The sequence below is a fragment of the Myotis nattereri genome, assembly GCF_964212035.1.
Source record: "Myotis nattereri genome assembly, chromosome: 21".
In the NCBI taxonomy this organism is placed as follows: domain Eukaryota; kingdom Metazoa; phylum Chordata; class Mammalia; order Chiroptera; family Vespertilionidae; genus Myotis; species Myotis nattereri.
The window spans coordinates 10,147,488-10,162,255 of NC_138097.1; the positions used below are offsets into that span (position 1 = coordinate 10,147,488).

General features: G+C 38.4%; 2 protein-coding genes across 2 annotated transcripts in view; both read left to right on the forward strand.

Annotated features, from left to right (window-relative positions):
• CRTC3 (CREB regulated transcription coactivator 3) overlaps positions 1-14,768 on the forward strand; it is a gene marked incomplete at its 5' end in the record, with an annotated part of 1,283,408 nt that overhangs the window by 147,989 nt on the left and 1,120,651 nt on the right. The window lies entirely within an intron of this gene.
• Positions 1-14,768, forward strand: part of BLM (BLM RecQ like helicase) — a 74,124-nt gene that overhangs the window by 6,848 nt on the left and 52,508 nt on the right. The window contains exons 2-7 of the mRNA XM_081114736.1: positions 1,273-1,374; positions 2,218-2,900; positions 4,188-4,350; positions 7,387-7,511; positions 11,773-11,905; positions 12,411-13,099. Of these exons, the coding sequence (XP_080970862.1) occupies positions 1,277-1,374; positions 2,218-2,900; positions 4,188-4,350; positions 7,387-7,511; positions 11,773-11,905; positions 12,411-13,099 (1,891 nt within the window). The 5' untranslated portion in view covers positions 1,273-1,276. The remainder of the gene's footprint in view (positions 1-1,272; positions 1,375-2,217; positions 2,901-4,187; positions 4,351-7,386; positions 7,512-11,772; positions 11,906-12,410; positions 13,100-14,768) is intronic.

Consider the following 14,768-nt stretch of genomic DNA (forward strand, 5'->3'; position numbering starts at 1 on the left):
TTAAAAGACATATTTCTATCTTTCTCATTTCATCCCTGCCAAATACCTATTTGTTTCAGATTCATGGAAAGCTAATTTTAGAAGGAAACATGGAAATTTTCTAACCCAACCTTCTTATTTTAGAAATGAGGACACTGGAGAAAGTCAATGAATTCCTCAAAGCCACACAGTGAATTTGTGGCAGAATTAACCAAAGAACCTGAGTTCTTAGTACATTTCTCATTTCTGTTGGTCAAGTGATACTGATCTTACAATTCTGCTTCTTTGTATTATTTTTCCTTGCATTTTAAAGAGTTTGGGCCATGCAAATTAAATTTAGTTTGGACTTTTTGTCACTCTACAATAACTTTTTATTTATTCCCATTGATTTGAAAAGGAAAGATAGCCCCACCAGAGTGGCTCAGTGGTTGAGCGTTGACCTGTGAACCAGGAGGTCATGTTTTGATTCCCGGTCAGGGCACATGTCCGGGTTGTGGGCTCGATCCCCAGTGGGGGATGTGCAGGAGGCAGCCAATTAATGATTCTCTCTCATCATTGACATTTCTATCTCTCCCTTCTCTGAAATCAATAAAAGTATTTTTTTTTTTTAAAGAAGATAGAGTGGGAAAGGAGTTATAACTTATATCTGCTGAAATGAAAAGTTTTTGCTATCCATTGATTTTGGCTGTCCTGTCTTCTTATACCCCAGTAACTTGAAGGTGGCTCAAGCTGTACGTTATCTCAGATAATAGCTCAGCAAATATCAGTTTGTTCTACAAGGTATTCTACAAGAATACTTTTATGCTTGGTAAAAGTATTTCAGCTTGAAACTAGATAATTATGAAACGTGATGTCTTGCTGGGGAGTCATTGCTCTCATTGGTGGTGAATTCGGTTACTCATTTGTTCCTTGGGTTTTCAGTATGCTTTGATTATTTTCTCCTACCACACTCTCTGTCTACTTTCTATTTATTCTTCAAGCCCAAGCCAGGTGTCATTTTTATGCAAGCCCTTTACTAATAATCCCTTCCCTAATAATCCCTTCCCTTAATGTCCTTTGTGTTTGTTTTAGCATTGGGGGAAACCAGGTCATTTTGCTATTCAAGTGAGCGTCAATTAAAGATTATATAGTTCAAATGTAACCAGTTGTAAATGTCAAAACAGCTTATTGACCCCAAAAAGCCTCATTACTTTGGGCACAGTTGGAACAGTGCTCCATCCCCTCTGCCCCCCAAAATATTGTGATTCATGCAAAGCACATAACTGTACTGATATTTTTTCTCTCTCTTTTTAGGATCATGGCTGCTGTTCCTCAAAATAACCTACAGGAGCAACTGGAGCGTCATTCAGCCAGAAAACTTAACAACAAATTAAATCTTTCAAAACCAAAACCTTCGTAAGTATTTTGGCTGTTTTGTTGTTATACATACTAGTACAGTATCACACAAATGAGATATCTGCACTTTCAACCCTTTCATTGTATAAATGGGGAAATGAAGCTGTGAGGTCAATGATTTTCCCACTTTGCAAGTTAATGGTAGAACATGTGTTAGCAGCACCAGGTAATAAATTGTTCAGCACTTTTGCGCAGTTCCTGGCACATAACACTTGCTCAGTAAATATTTGTTGAGTGAATTAATAATGAATCTTTTTGTAAATTTAGGCAAATAGGTATTTTTTAGCATTTTAATATAATTTTATATCTTTTCCAAAAACAACTTATAAAGAAACTATAGCTCTCTGGTTCTGTTCTTTCCTCCAAGATACACTCCAAATTCCTAATGATATCTAATGATTTATATTCCTTATTGTACCCTTACCAAGTTCTGGGTGCCTGGCTTTAAAGTCACCATTGACCTTTATGTTGCTAAGTCCAGCGGTATCTAGGATTCTTACTTCTCCTCCAAATCTCAGTACATTTTTCCCCCATAAAACTTTGATCAGAGTAGCAACAAGTAGCCACATTTGAGTCTTTTCCCTTTTTTCACTTATGCCATCCTCTCCCTCTGGATGACTAAGAACTACAAGCCTGAGAGATAAAGTAGAGGGAATGGCCTGGATACTCTCAAAACTGAATAATTAGCCCTGAATAGAAGGATCAGAGCATACAAAGTATACTTTAACTTGCCTTATAAATTTTAAAAAATCGGAGAGGAGGATAGAAGGTAAGTTATATAAGTTAGTAAAAAAATTACTGGGTTTGTTACAATTTATCTAATTCAAGTATTTCATTTTTCAGCTGTTTCACTTTTAAAAAGAAAGTATCTTCAGCCAACAATGTGTCTGTGACTTGTGTGTCAGTAGCAAAGACACCTGTGTTAAGTGATAAAGATGTTAATGTTACTGAGGACTTCTCCTTCAGTGAAACTTTACCTCATACATTGAATCCGCAAACAAGGATCAGTGACTTTAAAAATGCTGCTTCAGGACAGCAAACCAAGAGAATTGGTTCAAAACCGTTATTGCCAGATTCGTTGCAGATCCCGAGGGAAGTTTCACTTGCTACGCAGAGCACTCCAAGTATAAAGGAATTCCGTGATGCTACTTTCAAGAAATTAGAATATAGCTCTTCATCAGATTGGGATGATATGGATGACTTTGATACTTCTGGAAATTCAAAAGCATTTGTTACACCACTCAAAAATCACTCTGTAAGAGTAAGCACGGCTCAGAAAAAGTCTAAGAGAAACTTTTTTAAAGCACAGCTTCAAAAGGAAGATACAGTAAAGGTTGACTTGACGACTCCTTCCTCTGAATGCAAGCAAGTAGATTTGACTAAGGAGCAGAAGGCGGACTCCGAATGGTTAAGTAGCTTAAGTAGCGGTGTGATTTGTATTGATGATGGCCCCAGTTCCGAAGAGCTTACAAATGAAGACACTCAGAATAGCCACTCTTTAAAAACTCATTTGGGAGAGCAAAGAGGTAAAAATTACTTTATTTTCATTTCAGTATGTCGATTGTATTCATTCAGTCAAAGCTAGGTTTTGGAACAGTAGCAAATATGATATAGCTTTTGTCCTTCAGATCTTTAGAGGTGTTCATTGAACAATCTGTTGGCCACATGCTTGAGGCAGAATATACTGATGAAATGAAAGATTTTATTCTGCTAATAATCTGTGATTTTTACATATGAAGAAAATAAGGTCCAGAGAGGTTAAATGGTCTATTGGCTGGTAAGTGGTAGAATTGGGAAGTGAATTAAGCCTTTCTATTATAATTCCTTTATGGCTTGCTGCCACCGAATATTGCTGCATAATATGATCTGATCATGCTATTAAAGTATAAATTGCATTCAAATTATTTTCTGCGTAGGTCTCATAGCTAAGATTAGCCATATGTGGAAGTACCTACCTTATGAAATCGTTGCAAATGTGAGACAATTTTTTTTAAAAATATATTTTATTGATTTTTTTACAGAGAGGAAGGGAGAGGGATAGAGAGTTAGAAACATTGATGAGAGAGAAACATTGATCAGCTGCTTCCTGCACACTCCCCACTGGGGATGTGCCCGCAACCAAGGTGCATGCCCTTGACCGGAATCGAACCCGGGACCCTTTAGTCCGCAGGCTGATGCTCTATCCACTGAGCCAAACCGGTCAGGCGTGAGACAAATTTTTAAGTACCTGAATCCTGTAGGGTGAGAGAGGACCAGAAAGTGATTGATAATAAACAGAGCTATAGTCTAATCAGATGTGTGTCTGTTTATGAAGAGAAAACTTGTAAAATGTGAACTAAAGAGCAACAATTGGGCATTGTGTTTCTCCTTATAGTCAGGAGAGAGAGATTGTATCTGATAGACTTACAGCACTAGGAAGCCTTTGTGATAAAGTAAAATAGTTTGTACAAACAATGGTGTTTGTAAAATTATTAGACTCATTTGTTGCACTTTACTCTTACTTAAATTTGAGTAAAAAATAGAAAAACAAAAGTGCTGGTGCCAAGTAAGAGTTTCATAATTTAATGAGACAGTTATGAAAAGCCTTAAGCAGATCTTTGGCCTCAATCCAGTATTCACTGGACTTGCTCCAATTGACTCAATAATAATTTATGAAAAAACAAGCTGACATTAAGGTGGGAAACGAGAGGGCTCACAGAGTGGTGCTAGTGTTTATGACTTGCCTGACGCACTCACTTTTTCAGTGCTCATACCCTGTTCTTTCTGTCTCATTAATTATTAAAATAACCTATGTTATCAACTTTCTACTTTAGATAATAGTGAAAAGGAAAAACACTTGGAAGAAACTGAATTCCATTCACTGGAGAAATCTCCATGTGTTCAACTTGATGAAGATGATTATGATATCGATTTTATTCCACCTTCTCCAGAAGAAATAACGACTTCTGCCTCTTCTTCCTCTCTAAAATGCTTTAGGTAAAATAGCTGATTAATTAATAAGCATTAGTGTTTGCATTTGAGGTATCTGAAATACTTTAATTTAGTTACGCACTATTATTTTTGTATCATTTCATGCTCTGCACAGTTTATTTTATATCTAAATGAAAACTTCAAAAAATTCCTATTGATACATTTTATTTAATTGGTGGTATGCTAAAGCTATAAAGTTCCAGCTTTAGCAGACTACCAAAATTGTAATTTCATGAGACCTCCAAACAATTTCATGTAGTTGATTTTAACTTGAGGAATATATGACACAAAGCTAACTCCTTATTTGGACAGTTACTTAGTAAGTGACATGTTACCTCCCCCTCCCCCCTTTTTTTTTTTAATCCTACAGGATAGAATTGACTATTGTATTTGACATTCACTGAATTTTATTAAATTAGGGACATGGTTGTGGTAGTGTTATGGGGAAAAATACATAGTCCACACAGATCATCAATAGCTTAACATACAAATTAATAATCATTGTTACCTCCGTCCTCATCCCAGTCTAAATCACAGTCCAGTTAAGTGGTGGATTATATACTACATTTTTAACCAATATTTTGGTAAGAAATAGATCTCTATAGTGTGTTAGCTTAATTAGAGAAGGAATACAGGAAGGAGGTGTTTGTGTGCATAATCAAGTTTCTCCAGGTTTGTGTTTTAACAGGTGTGTTGGGATGTTTAAAGGGGCAGGAAAGGTTGGAGCATGATTATTATTTGATGACAAAACTAAAAAACTGTACCTCCTCTTCTAAACTAAAAAACGGCCCTCTCCTCTTCTCCCTCCCAATAGAAATTCAGACAGAATTGCACAAAGTAAAAAAATGATCAGGAGTTCATATAGAGTCTGGATTCTAAATCAACATCATTTAGCAGGTGAAGCAGCTGAGGTCCAGGGAGAAGCAGGGGATGGCCCAGGATGATAAAATTAATGGCAGTGGACAAGATCCTGCACAGTGCTATTTCCTGGCTTTTTGTGTGTTTATTTATAAAGTGTGCATTGCACAAATAACACTGTAACCACTTAACAGGATTCTTACTTGTAATCTCAACATTCCAACAAACCAAACATTTTCTTTATCCATGTTCGGTTTTGACCTTTTTCTGCATGTGTATGATTTTTGCTGTAATTAACATGTAACTCTACTGTTTATTCTGCTTTTAAAAAATTTTATTGATTTGAGAGAGGGAGAAACATCGATTTGTTGTTCCACTTATTTTTTTAATATATATTTGTATTGATTTCAGAGAGGAAGGGAAAGGGAGAGAGATAGAAACATCAATGATAAGAGAGAATCGTTGACTGCCTGCCTCCTGCACGCCCCCCACTAGGGATCGAGCTCGCAGCCTGGACATGTACCCTGACTGGGAATTGGACCGTGACCTCATGGTTCATAGGTCAGTGCTCAACCACTGAGCCACACCAGCCGAGCTTGTTTGACTAACTTATGCATTCATTGGTTGATACTTGTATGTGCCCTGACCTGGGATCAAACCTGCAACCTTGGCATATGGGAACAACTCTCTAACCAACTGAGCTACCCAGCCAAGGCTTCTGCTTTTTTTCTCTTAAGTAGTATTTTTAAAATATTTTCTATATTATGTAGTCTTTATTCTTATTCCATTTAATGGCTATATAATTTATTGAGTTTTCTCTTAAGTAGTATTTTTAAAATATTTTCTATATTATGTAGTCTTTATTCTTATTCCATTTAATGGCTATATAATTTATTGAGTTTTCATACCGTAATTAACTTTACCTAGATCTTCAGCACTTGGAAAATGTTTATTTCCAAGGTAGATTCTTTCTGTAATTTCCCACTGCAACCTCATATACACATTTGTGTATATTATAAAACAAATAGAATTTTCACAAATCATGCTTTATATGCAGAGGACACTTAAATTTTATTACCTTTTATTGTGTTTTAAAATGCTGGTTGTAACTTCTGAATTAATTTCAGAAGTGTAATGGTCAGGTAATATATAATAGAAAAGAGACACATGTTTTTGTAGCTCCTTGTATGCGTAAACCTCTTGAGCTGGCCCTTGGAATCCTCCATCTTCAGGCCCCAATTTACCTTTCAGCTTTATCGCTAGTTATGCCCTTAAAATAACCCTAAGGTCCTATGAGCCTTGAGACAAATTGGAAAACACTGCTAAAATGTAAGGCCTTTTCCTTAAATATAATATATTATCATTTTATAAAACATAGTTTTATTCATCAATGTTTGATTTAGTTAGAAGATTGCATTCCAAAATCCTGTTTTAGAAAAGTACAGTTGATTCTTGGATATCAGGTGAATAGAACTGTCTTTTCTATCTCTTTATAGTCTGTCACTTCTCATATCCATCTTTCAAGGTTTCCTCCAATTCTACCCCCTTTGCAAAGCTTTATCTTTCTTTGGATTGCCACAGTACACTCTCTTTAACAATTAGTACTTGTTTTGTTACTTTTAAAGTATTTTTTATATCTAGTCAGACTGACCATGTTTATATGTGTTAATATATTTTTGTATGATCTGTATAAGTTGGTTATATGTACAGATACACATATACATGTTGATTTAAGAGAAGTCTGGATAAAATGCGTTGGAGTCTCAGAAAAGAGATGTTAAAAACCACTTGCTGGAGAAATCAGAAAAATAGCCCTTGAGCTGGGCCTGGAGGAACAGGTGTGATTTGGGTAGGAAGAGATTGGAATGGTGGGTTTTTCATAGACGAGCAGAGGCCGAATTTCTGAAGGAGCCAACACAGGACTTACGTGAAGAATGTACACCATGCACTGTGATTGGAGCCTGGGGTTATTGAAAGGTCCTCATTGGAGACAAAGTTGAAAAGGTCTCCTGGGCCAGAAGATGAATGACTTTGAGGGCCAGCTAAAGAGGTTTTAGAATAGAGAAGATACAAAAATATATTTCTCTTTTCTGTTATATATTGTCTGACCAAGCTGTGCAGAAATATTAGAGGAAAAATGATGTATTCTATACGTTGATTGGTTGTATATTTTTAAACTTGTAGTATGTTAAAGGAGCTTGACACCTGTGACAGAAAGAAGGATAGCCTAAGCACACCAGAGGACTTGTCAAAACCAGAGAAAATGCCTACTCAGCAATCTAACCAAGAAGCCAGCAGAGACTGTGACGGTACAAAAAATATTTTAGACATGTCATATATTTTAATTACTAACTTTTGAAAACCAAGTAAGATTGTATTTTTACCTGTGACTGTAGAGTATAAGATGGCAAATTATAGTTCCTTTTGCCGTAATATAGAATCATCCCTGCTCATTGGTTAGCCAGCATCTGCTCAAACAACTTGTAAACTCATGTTCTCACAAGGTAATTCATTCTTTAATTTGAAAATGCTAATTGTTAGAAAATTTTCTTATATTGAACCAAAATTTGCTTTCCCATAAGTTAATCCTTGTGAAATTAAGTCTGAAGCTCCCAGAAGTTTTGTGTGTGTTTTTTAAGGCTACATATTATTAGGTCTTTTAACTCTTATTTATAGATTCTGGTTTCTAGACATCCTCCTTGTTCTCCTTGTATAAACTCTGGGTTTGGGTCTTAAAGTTTAATACTTTTTTGTTTGTTGGATTTGTTTCTTAATTCATTAAAATGTTTGCTATTAAATATCTAGTAAAAATAATCTAGTAGTACTATAAGACTGAAAAACAGCAGTCTCCTTTCTCCTAATTTCTACTTCCCAGGGGTTCCTTCAGTCTAGAAATTTGTGTCCTTCTATTCTGGAAGGTTTTCTATTATTTCCTTCTTTTTTCTTTCACTCCTCCTGGACTTCTCTTATTTGGATGTTAGGGTTCCATTACCTACTTTCCTGTTTTCCATTTCTTGCTTCTCTGCTTTCTTGGAGATTTCCTCAATTTTATCTTTAACTCTTCTGTAGAATTTTTCATTTTTATCAAATCCATTTCTAAGAGCTCTTTTTCTTCTCTGACTATTTCTGTAACACATTCTATTCTTCTTTGATGGATGTTGTACATACAGTGTGCCTAGTGGTCTTTGTATTGCTTCTGTTTGCTCCAAATTTCTTACAATATTAACTTTTTTAATCCTTAAAAGGGATCTTTAAGTTAGTTTCTGTTATCCCCATTTTACAAATAAGGAAACTGAAATGCAGGAGTGATGACACATGGTCATAGAAGCAGACAACAGCAGAGCTAGGCTTCGAACCCAGCAGTCTTGAAGCTCTTGGGTTTACACTGACAGCCTCTGCACTGTAATGTTTCCTCATCATTAAGTTTCAGAATGATTGGCAGGGACGGGGCAAGAACAGAGCTTTACTGAATGTTGTTAGAGGCCTCCCTGTCGGCTGGCATCGGTTCATTCATCACCACTTCTTGTTTCACTAGTTACAAATCTACTTTCAGACCCTGCTTCTTTCCCTTGTCCCTGGGGTTCCTAAAATCTTGGTCATATGACTCCAGAAGTTCAAGGTCTGAGACGCCAAGAGGAAATGGACGGGACATTGACTCTAGAGTGACACAGACCTGAGCTACAGCCCTGTCGCGTCCTACTCCTGCCTGTGTGGCTTCGGCACATTAGTTGAGCTTCTCTGGACTCAGTTTCTATAAAACGGTGAAAATAATATTTAACTTGCTGAATTGTCAAGTAAAGTACACTGTAGGCCTTCAGTAAATGGTAGCTATTATCTGCCAGTCTAGTAATCCTTTCAAAGAACTTAGAACGTTAAGATAACTCGTTTATTTTTATGAACTCTTTTTTTTTTTTTAAATATATTTTATTGATTTTTTACAGAGAGGCGGGGAGAGAGATAGAGAGTTAGAAACATCGATGAGAGAGAAACATCGATCAGCTGCCTCCTGCACATCTCCCACTGGGGATGTGCCCGCAACCCAGGTACATGCCCTTGACCGGAATCGAACCTGGGACCCTTCAGTCCGCAGGCTGACGCTCTATACACTGAGCCAAACCGGTTTTGGCGATTTTTATGAACTCTTGCTAACTCTATAATTGTTTCCTCTCTCTATAGCTCACAAAGCAGCTGTTTGATACCGTGTTCTAGAATTTTGTATTAAATCAATATCAAGATCATCAGCTTGTAGGTTTTGGCACTCACTTTACAGTTTTTTTTGAAAATTAGAACAATGTTTGCTTGTCTTCACTCTTCCATCAACTAGATGCTTCAGATACCATTGAGATCTTGTTTGCAGGTTTCCTTTGTATTCTGAAGTGTAATCTGTCCAGACAAGAAGACTTGAGCTTCTTTCCAATGGCTTTGTCTTCCTCTGAGCCTGTCTTGGCTTTCATTTCCTTCAGACCATTATTTTCCTCTTTCCAATCTCATGCCCATTCTCCTTGCGGAGAAAACAGATGAAAGTAGGAATTCAGCAATTCCACTTTTACCATCTCATACCTCACGCTCCTGTTTCCATCAGTCATTAGTAAGAGTCCACATTTCCCAACTCATTCTCACTCAGATGCTTCTTCCCACATTGCTCTGGACACCCCCTAACCCAGGGGTGGGCCACAATGGGTTCTTAAACTGGACCGGAGGGCCGGAACAAAAGCATGGATGGAGTGTTTGTGTGAACTAATATAAATTCAAAGTAAACATCATGACATAAAAGGGTACGGTCTTTTTTTTCAATAGTTTTATTCATTTCAAACGGGCCGGATCCGGCCCGCGGGCCATAGTTTGCCCACGGCTGCCCTAACCTGTTCTGTCTTCCTCTCCTCTCTGCCGTTTAGACCCTTTAACTCAGTGGTTCTCAACCTTCCTAATGCCGCGACGCTTTAATACAGTTCCTCATGTTGTTGTGACCCCCAACCATAAAATTATTTTCGTTGCTACTTCATAACTGTCATTTTGCTACTGTTATGAATCGTAATATAAATATCTGATATGCAGGATGTATTTAGCCGACCCCTGTGAAAGGGTCGTTCGACCCCGAAAGGGGTCGCGACTCACAGGTTGAGAACCGCTGCTGACTGACTGCACTTGGTCAGCAGTTACCCAGTAGCTTCATTCTCTTCTTTGAACATTTTCTTTCCCTTATTTCTCTGATTGTCTCCTGTTTCCTCTGCAGCCCTCTGACTGCTTTTTCTCCTGTGTACCTTTGGCCCTAAGCATAGAGTAGGCATCTTACTTGCTTCCCTAACCCATTTGTTTCCTTCATCAAAAGCCTCGCCTTCTTTGACATTCTATTTCTTAGTTACATAGGTTAAACAAAATGTGGAGTGGGCGGGCTGGATTCAGATACCCAACTATTGTTATCAGGAATTTCTCTCACACCTGCCTTCTCTGACCACTGTGCTGTCTCATCTCTCCATCTCAATCCTCCATTTCTTTCTATCTCTGTTTTATGCTTCCCCTGTATTAGTCTTATTTCCAAGGTGTGTTTCCCTATGTGGTGGCAGAGAGGGCCACCAGCAGCCTGTCCAGCTTGTTGAAAAGAGAGGTCCTCTTTTCCGGCCAGCCAAAAAACTTGACCTGATTCTCATTGAGCTGACTTACTTCAGGTGCCCACTGAGGGAGTGGGGCAGGGATGGTCTCCAAAGAGAGAGTCTGGGTGCTGTGCTGTTACCGTTGAAAAGAAGCTTGGGTCTGGCGGGTGGGGTCACTGGTTCGAATCCCAGTCAGAGCACATGCCTGGGTTGCAGGCTCGATCCCCAGTAGAGGGGCGTTCAGGAGGCAGCTGATTGATGATGTTTCTCTCTCATTGAAGTTTTTATCTCTTTATCCCTCTCTCTCTTCCTCTCTCTCTCTAAAATCAGTTGGGGGAAAAAATGGGTTAGGGAAGCAAGTAAGATGTCTATTCTACCCTAGGGCCAAAGGTACACAGGAGAAAGGGCAGTCGGTGGGCTGCAGAGGAAACAGGAGACAATCAGAGAAATAAGGGAAAGAAAATGTTCAAAGAAGAGAATGAGGCTACTGGGTAATTGCTGACCAAGCGCAGTCAGTTAAAGGGTCTAAAGGGCAGAAAGGAGAGGAAGAGAGAACAGACTGGGGGGTTTACAGAGGAATGTGGGAAGAAGCATCTGTGTGAGAATGAGTTGGGAAATGGGAGTGGGGTGAAGAGTCCTTGCCTGTGCAGCCCTTTATAATATATTTTGTGTGGGCACAAAATACACCTGAAGTTAGTAAAAAATCATAGCAAATTGATAAAACTTTATCTTCCAACAACCTTGGTTACCCTAAGAGAAATATTAAGAATTAACATGAAATTAAATAACGTCGTTACAGGTTCTCATGATATAGAATTAGAGACAATCTGCTTTCATATTATTTCACGGGCAGATAGTAAGGACAGTATAAAGTTTATAGTTTTGTTTTTAAATTACTTCAGATTTTACATGCATGACTTTGAAAAACTTGTCTTTTTTGTTTTCAAGGTACAATATTAACACCATGATTATTTTACAGGTAGACAGATAAGTTTGCAGCAGCAGCTTATTGAAGTGATGGACCACATTTGTAACTTAGTTGATGCTATTCCTGATGATGAACTGAAAGCTTTGGATTGTGGGGACGATCTACTTCAGCAGCGAAACATAAGGTACCTTGATTTTTCTCCTTCTGGAGTATATCTGGCTGCATTGCCACCACTTTATCAGAAACGTACAGAGCAAAATGGTTAGCATCCTGAATAGATGTTTTAAATTTATTTACTTTTTCAAACTTTTCCTTTAGTATTTTTTTAAAAATATATTTTATTGATTTTTTACAGAGAGGAAGGGAGAGAGATAGAGAGTCAGAAACATCGATGAGAGAGAAACATCGATCAGCTGCCTCCTGCACACTCCCTACTGGGTATGTGCCCGCAACCAAAATACATGCCCTTGACCGGAATCGAACCTGGGACCCTTGAGTCTGCTGGCCGACACTCTATCCACTGAGCCAGACCGGTTAGGGCTTCCTTTAGTATTTTATCCGAATTTTTGAAATTGGAAAAAAGAGAATGTATTTTGCCACAACTTGGGATGAGAACTAAAGATATACTTGTGTGGCCTACCGTGGCAGACTACTCACACTTACTATGGTGTTGTGTGTTTTCTCTTCAGAAGGAAACTCCTAGCCGAAGCAGATTTTAACCCAAGTGATGCCAGTGTCCTTGGCTCAATGTGGAGGTACAGGCCTGATGCCCTTGGTAACCCCATGGAGGACATGGCATCTGTTTCCTTGCCGTATGCGTTTTCAAAGGGCGATTTCTGCCCTACAGGGAGTTCTGATGAGTTACATTTTCCGCCCATTCCCTCAAATTCCATTTCTTCTGGGGGATGTTTGGTGACTCCCCCAGGAAAGACAGGGTTCTCGGTCACCAAGAAGAACCTCTTTGAAAGACCATTATTCAATTCCCATTTACAGAAGTCCTTTGTGAGTAGCAACTGGGCTGAAACACCAAGAACAGAAAAAAGAAATGAAAGCTCTCATTTTCCAGGAAGTGTTCTTACAAGCACTGCTGTGAAAGATCAGAATAAACATACTGCTTCAACAGATGACTTAGAAAGGGAAATCCAGGCCTCCTGTGAGATTGATAATTTTGACATAGATGACTTAGATGATGATGACGAGTGGGAAAATATAATGCATGGCTTAGCAACGAACAAGTCTTCCACCGCTGCCTATCCACCTATTAAGGAAGGTCGGCCCATTAAATCAGTATCAAAAAGAATTTCTCCAACCAAGACAGACTGCCTCCCTGTGACACCTACTGCTCAAAATAAAAACTTCTCAGGGTCAATTCAAAAATGTAAGTGTATATTTTAGAATTCTGACTTGAGAACTGATCAATTTATCAAGTAGAGAAATGTTTATGTCGCAAAATATTAAAATACAGGGCAGTTGAAGACAGATTTCAAGTCACATTTCTTTTGTTGTTGTTATTTATTATTTTTTTAAATCTTTAATGTTGAAAGTATTACATATGTCCCCTTCCCCCCCGCCTATTGACTCCCCGCCCCCCTCCCTAGGCCTTCACCAGCCTATTGTCTGTGTCCATGAGTTATGCATCTATGCATAAAAGTCTTTGGTTTATTACCTTCCACCCACACACCCTCCCCGTCTTCCCTTCAAGATTCCGTACTCTGTTCCATGCTTCCATGTCTCTGGATCCACTCAGTTCATCAGTTTATTTTGTTAATTGGATTCCACATATGAGTGAGATCATGGGATACTTGTCTTTCTCTGACTGACTTATTTCACTTAGCGTGATACTCTCCAGGTCTCTCCATGCTGTCTCAGAGGCTAAGAGATTCTTCTTTTTTACTCCTGCATAGTATTCCATGGTATAAAAGTACCACAGCTTTTTTATCCACTTACCTACTGATGGGCTGTTTCCAGATCTTAGCTGTTGTAAATTGTGTGAAGTTACATTTCTTAAATCATCAAATTATTTCTTTTGGCCTAGACTCCTTTTAATTCATTCAGTAAATATTTATTGAGTGCCCACTATGTGCATGTTCTGCTCTGGGTTCTGGTAATGAATAAATGATGAATAGTTCCTGCCTTCTTGGAATTCACAGTTTAGTGAGGAAAGTTTTTGGAGGAATGAAATTAGCCACTGTAAAGGCTGCAGAGAAAAGCCAAAATTAATTTTAAAACCGTACATCAATCCTATAAAGTTATCACAAAGTGTTTTGTTTTTTAACTGAAACAAGTTTAGATGTACAACGTTCTGTAAAGTACAGCCCTCTCTATTTTTGTTATTGATGACTTAATACCACGGAGGTTGTTCTTATAGTTACACTGTTGACCTTTAAATAACCTTTAATGGATTTATTTTTGTATGCTGTTAGAATGTGTCATACTTGACGTTCGCAATTATCTTGAGATAGTTGAGCGTTGGAGTTGGAGTAACTGCCAAAGCTGGCGGGGGCTCTAATTCTCTGTGTTGAACCAAAGTTGCGACAGCAAAGATGGAGAGCAGGGGGCAGATGTGAGTGACATTGTGGAAGAAGAATCAGGAAGCTGAGATGACTGAGTTTTCTGACTGGGTGACTGGGAAATGTGACACCATTAACAGAAATAGGGGAGTCAGGAGACAGGCAGATTTGGAGAAAAGCTGAGGAGGGCTATTTCAAGACTTGTTGAGCTTACAGTTTTGGTAAGTCATTTAGGTAGGAATGTCTTGCAGACAACTGAAGATGCATATAGGACTGGAACTTAGGAGTAGATCAGTCAGTTCTTTTTTTTTTTTTTTTTTTTAAATATATTTTATTGATTTTCCACAGAGAGGAAGGGAGAGAGACAGAGAGCTAGAAACATGGATGAGAGAGAATCATCGATCAGCTGCCTCCCGCACATCTCCCACTGGGGATATGCCTGCAACCCAGGTACATGCCCTTGACCGGAATCAAACCCGGGACCTCTCAGTCCGCAGGCCGACGCTCTATCCACTGAGCCAAATTGGTTTCGGCAAT